The following is a 6,000-nucleotide window of genomic DNA, read 5'->3' on the forward strand; positions in this document are numbered from 1 at the left end:
ATTCTTTTGTTCTCGGTGAGATTAGCTGCTACCAGAGGAGTCTGCCAGCGGCTCTGAGATCACAGGAGCGTTGGACAGTCGGGAGAGAGAGCTGCTGCCCAAACAATCATTTGGTAGATACCTCTGTATTGTGTATATACTCTTAGCTGCACATAACTCCTGAGTAACTGACTATCCTGAGGCTACAGGTTCAGCTCAGAAGTTGGCTGCACTTACCTATACATGAACTGTCATCTGTCATGAATTCTTTTCCATTTACGCACAGACACCGCTTCCCTTAATCGTCAGATTTCACCTAGGTGCCAGCCGCAAATTAATATTATTTATTATTATAGCACCATTTATTCCATGGCGCTTTTTACATGTGAAAAAGGGGGTATACAGAGCAAAAACAATTACAAAAGTCTTGAACAAAAAACGCAATGGCAACTGGTACAGGAGATGAGAGGACCCTGCCCGCGAGGGCTCACAGTCTACAGGGGATGTGTGAGGATACAGTAGGTGGGTGTAGAGCTGGTCATGCAGCGGTATGGTGGAGCGAGGGTTACTTCAGGTTGTAGGATTGTCGGAAGAGGTGGGTCTTCAGGTTCCTTTTGAAGGTTTCCACGGTAGGTGAGAGTCTGATATGTTGGGGTAGAGAGTTCCAGAGTAGGGGGGATGCATGGGAGAAATCTTGTATACGGTTGTGGGAGGAGGAGATAAGAGGGGAGTAGAGAAGGACATCTTGTGAGGATCGGAGGTTGCGAGTAGGTAAGTACCGGGAGACTAGGTCACAGATGTATGGAGGAGACAGGTTGTGGATGGCTTTATATGCCATGGTTAGAGTTTTGAACTGGAGTCTCTGGGAAATGGGGAGCAAGTGAAGTGAATGACAGAGGGGAGAGGCTGGGGAATAATATGCACATTACCAATAAATTACCCTTGCCGAATAAAAAAAAAAAAAAAAGAAAAATGGTTTTTAGAGCCACTTAGTTCTCCAGCAAATAATGTCCTTTGTTCACACTAGTTGGGGAAGCTGCCATTTCACACACGAGTTTTCTGTTTGGCACAGCACCCTCTTCCAACATATTGCTTTAGGTTCTGCAGTGCTTCTTTACAGTATCGATTTTCTTTTACCTTCTAAATTCATCTGTGCTCTTGTAATTAAGGTAACCTACTGTATGTAGCACATTTTTTTGGACTTGGGCAGAGTTATAGATTGGCAGGAACAGATCAGTTTTTAAGGGCATTGGATCCGGTGTATGTGATCACTAGCTTGCCTTGTAATTATACATGCAAATTAAAGAAGAGCATTTCATTAAGGTCCTGATTTATTTGTCCTCTGTACACTGGTTTCTCTGCGGGATCAGTTGTTTTTTACCTTGTGTGTGTTATAATGGAAGCTGATTATTTCAGCCGGGGAGGGCTAAGTGCTCGGAGGGGTAATGTAGACAGTATCTGATGGTGTTGAGCCCACAGGGAGTCATCATAGCAATTAGAGCTAAAAGAAGTAGTATTAAATCTCAAGATGAGCCTGGCCCGGGATCATCTTACAGCTGTACATTTAGAAGGATGTATCCAGAGATTAGTCTCTTACCTTCTAATAATTCATTAGGTAATTGCTTTGACTTTTATGTTCTTACCATTACTTGTTTTCCATTTTCAAGGCTGCATCCATGATCCATCCCAAGGAAATCCCACCAGAGGCAATACTTCTGGCCGTCTATCTAGAGCTACAGAACGGTAACAATCCCCCTTTGTGTGTGTTATATGCAGTAGTAATATATTCCTTTAATCCAGAAAATGTCTGATTTGCAGTTCTGTGGTGGAATCAAGCAATCGCAAAGGTACCAGCAGCAATAATGCTGTGTTCACATGTAGCATTTTTGCCACGAAAGACACAGCATTTCACAGTGCAAGCAAAGTGAATGAGATTTTGGAAATTTCATGCATATGTTGCTCCTTTTTTCCTTGTAGATGTGAAGCAGTTTCATATCTGCAGCATGTCACTTCCTTCAGCGTCTTTGCAGTGTTTTTCACCTGTTTTAATGAATAGGAAAAATTGCATCAAAAATGCCCTTTTTTTTCCTGCCAACACATCAGTATTTGCAGCAGATTTTTTTTGCTGCAAATACTAAACATGTGCTTATACTTTAATAATTGGGAACCTCTATCATGTACAGTTTGTATGGCTGCGGCTAATACTGGAGCCACACTCACATACATTCAGCCATATGTACATCTAACAAAATCAATTTCACAATTGCTCTATTGAGGTTGACCTGCAGCATATGGCCATATTCTCAGATTTGTATCTCTTGGAGTAGGATCCCTGACATGACTCTTATTAACACATCCCACAACTTTCACATTTGGAAAATGTATGTTATTTCAGCACGGTGGCGCAGTGGTTAGCACTGCAGCCTTTCAGCGCTGGGGTCCTGGGTTTGAATCCCACCAAGGACAACATCTGCAAGGAGTTTGTATGTTCTCCCTGTGTTTGTGTGGATTTCCTCTGGGTTCTCCGGTTTCCTCCCACACTCCAAAGACATACTGATAGGGAATGTAGATTGTGAGCTCCAATGGGGACAGTGCCAATAATGTCTGTAAATTGTCTGAGTTGTAAAGCAATGCGGAATATGTTGGCGCTATATAAATAAAAAGATTATTATTTATTATTATTTCCTAGCAGTGCTAAATACAGAGCAGCTCATGGTCTGTGCTGCTGGCTCTTCATGTCCCTTCATACATAATGAAATATTTCAGGTTGAGCAAATAAATATGACTTTCACATAGTGAAGGCTATATACTTCACTATTGTCTGTGTGCCGTGCGTTTTTTTTTTTCCTCTCACACCCATTGACTTGCATTGGCGAGTCTTGTCCGATATACACAGCCATTCACAGCATTCTGCGATTTCTTTCTCAGTCCGATCTGAGCTGAAAAAAATCGCAGATGAGCAGGGAATCATTAACTAACAGTCAGAGTACAATCCGATTTTGATCGGATTGCACTCGTTCATTTTAAACGCAGATGAGTATGAGCCCTTACTGTAATTATTTGTATGGTCACACATGGCCTGTATGTATTTGCCTTAGAGAGAGTGCAAAGCCCTTGAGTATACAAACTTTGTAAACTGTAAATCTACCTAAAGTTTTGACAGCCCTCGATATATGCCATGGAAATAGCACAATTTAAAGTCAGTGGGGATCTGTGAAGTGGAGCCCCTGCCAGCTCCTCAAACAAAGGGGCCATGGTTTTCTGTATCGTAGCCAAACATCTTTGGAGTCTCTTGGACTTTCCATTAGTCGAAATCATAGATTTCTTGTGACTGAAATCTCTGTAAATTTCCAAAACAGCTTCTGTGCTGGATAGTGTGCGGTGGTCCCTTTGTTTGAAGGTTATGTTGAAATTCCAGCTAGCAGACCCTGACCCAAATGGTCAGAAGATAAATTATTGGTGAATATTACCTTTAAACTACCATGGAATTTCCAAGAGTTGCATAAACTCTCCAGGACGCATTTATTGAGCCAGTCTTACTATGCTTTCATTTCTTTAAAGAGTAACTAAACTTCCATTTTTATCTTTTTTTTAATAATTTTGTCCTGCAAGAAGAATTTTGAAAATAACTTTTTAGGGGATTTGTTCTCATTTCTGTAGAAACAAAAATTGCATGCAAGTTGCTTCCAAACCCCAGCATTTTGCTAGTCTATTTGCCTTCCTTTACAGTGAAGCTTTAATTTATTAGTTACATATGGAGGTGGCTCTCTTGGCTTGCACTTGTTCACACTTGTCTTTCTGTTTGGAAGTGACGTTCAGTCTTTTTATATTTGTAATATTCGTCTTCTGATCAAGCACACCACTCATCAACCTGTGGCAATTTTAATCACAGCAGGATCCTATCTACCCATATAATTGTAGGCGATCAGCCAAAGAGAAGAATCACATTAAATTAGGTTCCTAGCCAAAAAGGTCACCTTGTCGTTGGCTTCAGGGCAATTTATACGCGAAGTTTCTTCATTTTTAACTTATTTTCTATGGCAGCAATGCCAATTACAGAGTGCAACTTTAAGTTATTTGCCTGCCTTTAACTCCATTGATATCAGAATGCACTCATTTGGAGTACAGATGATAGCAATGACTGGGCCACCTGTGTCCTCCTCTGAGTGTTTTGCTGATCAGACCAAGCTCCTGCAGCAGCTTATCCCCATAGTTAGTGAGTTCCCTCCTCTCTGGTCATATTACTGTGCAACATCAAAGCAATATCTGTAATGTGTGTCAATGAACCGTCCCTTACCGCCCCCTTTATACTGTAATGGAAGCTTTAGACTTTCTTCCGTTATAATAATAATAATAATTTTTATTTTTATAGCACCAACATATTCCGCAGCACTTTACAATTTTAGGGGGGACTTATACAAACAATACAGAATAAGCTTTTCTCAAATCAAAAGGAGTGAGGGCCCTGCTCGCAAGCTTACAGTCTATGAGGAAATGGGGGAGACACAAAAGGTAGAATGTACATATATTATATAATGCAGCCTTGATATACTAAATAGGATAAATAATAATACATGGACTGATCGCCAGCCAGTATGTGTACAGTCCTGACAGAGGCTATTATGTGCATGGATGGTATGAATCTGAAATTGAAGAAGATTTTAATATGTATTTGTAAGCACTTTGTACATATCACTGGGAAAGGGTAGGTAGACCTAATGAGAATTCTGTAAGCAGAACCCTTTCAATGCCATCAGCTGTACTCCAGAGGATTGATTTGATAACAATGCAGTTGAAGGAAGGCAAATAGATTGGGGAAAACAGGGGTTTGGAAGCCATGCAAATCTTTTTTTTTTTTAAAGGAATGAGGACATATTCCATAATAAAGTGTTTTGCAAAATTTCATAACTTTCCATGTTGGACAAAATTATTTAAAAAAAAAAAAAAAACTGCTCTAGTAAACTGCGCTGTGATTGGTTGTTATGAACAACAAAGGCAATCTTTTCACCTATTTCTAATATTTGCGCTGAATAGCCGTACCAAATGTTATTGATATGCATGATGTCTTACGTATTTGTTAGAAATAATAGAGTAGAGTGGCTAGAAAGAGTGCAAGTTACTGTGGAGGACCTGGCTTTTCAATGCATTACACAACCCATTGGTGTCAATGGACAGATTGTGTTGCTTATGCGGCCTTGCATTGGTAATACAGTGGAATTGTCATTTTTTTTTCAACCTTTTTAGCAATGTAGCTGTATACTGTGCGGAAAACCCAGCAAGTTGATGGCTCCATCTAGTCCAACCAGTAATTCCTAAGATAATGGTTTGCTAAAGCCCTTTAATGATCACTGGTACATTTGTACAGAGTCCTGAGGCATACACAGGTGAAGGCTGGGCAGAACTATATTGTATAGCAAATGTCAAAATGTAGAATTAGTTTGTCAGGTGAGTGCATGGGGCTTTTGTGCCGCACTCACTATTCTATGGAGTAGACTGAAGAATAGATGAATATAGTGAGTTGCTCTCATTGAATGGAACAAGAACCATGCTTACCTCTCCTGTCTCTTTTAGGCAATACCCAGCTGGCTTTGCAGATCATCAAAAGAAACCAACTTCTGCCATCTGTAAAAATGATGACGGATCTTCGAAAGAAACCATTATTCCAGCCCATCCATCAGCCAATGCAGCCAATTCAGATGCCCACATTCACCACCGTTCAAAGGAAATGATGTTTGCCTTTCATAGGACCGTCAGATGAAATGCTGCAAACCTCTACCAGTTCATCAATAAATGGCATATTGGACTTTTCTGGCATATCTTGGCATTTTTTATACATACATTATTTGTAGCAAAAAGAATCTTAAGAGTAAAGGGTTTACTACTTGCGGAGCCAAAATGTTCTCAGCTCTACTATGTTTTTCATATATAATGAATAAATTATCAGTCATTGCAATAAAAACCCGACGAGATGTCTGCACAAAGAATGTGGTTTCTAAGATTTAAATCTAGGACTGGATCCTC

At 40.1% G+C, this 6,000-nt stretch overlaps 1 protein-coding gene across 5 annotated transcripts in view; it reads left to right on the forward strand.

Moving 5' to 3' along the window:
- CNOT10 (CCR4-NOT transcription complex subunit 10) overlaps positions 1 to 5,793 on the forward strand; it is a 100,136-nt gene extending 94,343 nt beyond the window's left edge. For all 5 annotated transcript variants that reach the window (XM_073678039.1, XM_073678041.1, XM_073678042.1 and 2 more), the window contains 2 exons: positions 1,647 to 1,722; positions 5,551 to 5,793. In XM_073678039.1, the coding sequence (XP_073534140.1) occupies positions 1,647 to 1,722; positions 5,551 to 5,708 (234 nt within the window). In that variant the 3' untranslated portion in view covers positions 5,709 to 5,793. The remainder of the gene's footprint in view (positions 1 to 1,646; positions 1,723 to 5,550) is intronic.
- The last annotated feature ends 207 nt before the right edge of the window (positions 5,794 to 6,000 follow it).

Source organism: Phyllobates terribilis, unplaced genomic scaffold (assembly GCF_046119375.1).
Source record: "Phyllobates terribilis strain yellow unplaced genomic scaffold, ASM4611937v1 Scaffold_4__5_contigs__length_816908805, whole genome shotgun sequence".
In the NCBI taxonomy this organism is placed as follows: Eukaryota; Metazoa; Chordata; class Amphibia; order Anura; family Dendrobatidae; genus Phyllobates; species Phyllobates terribilis.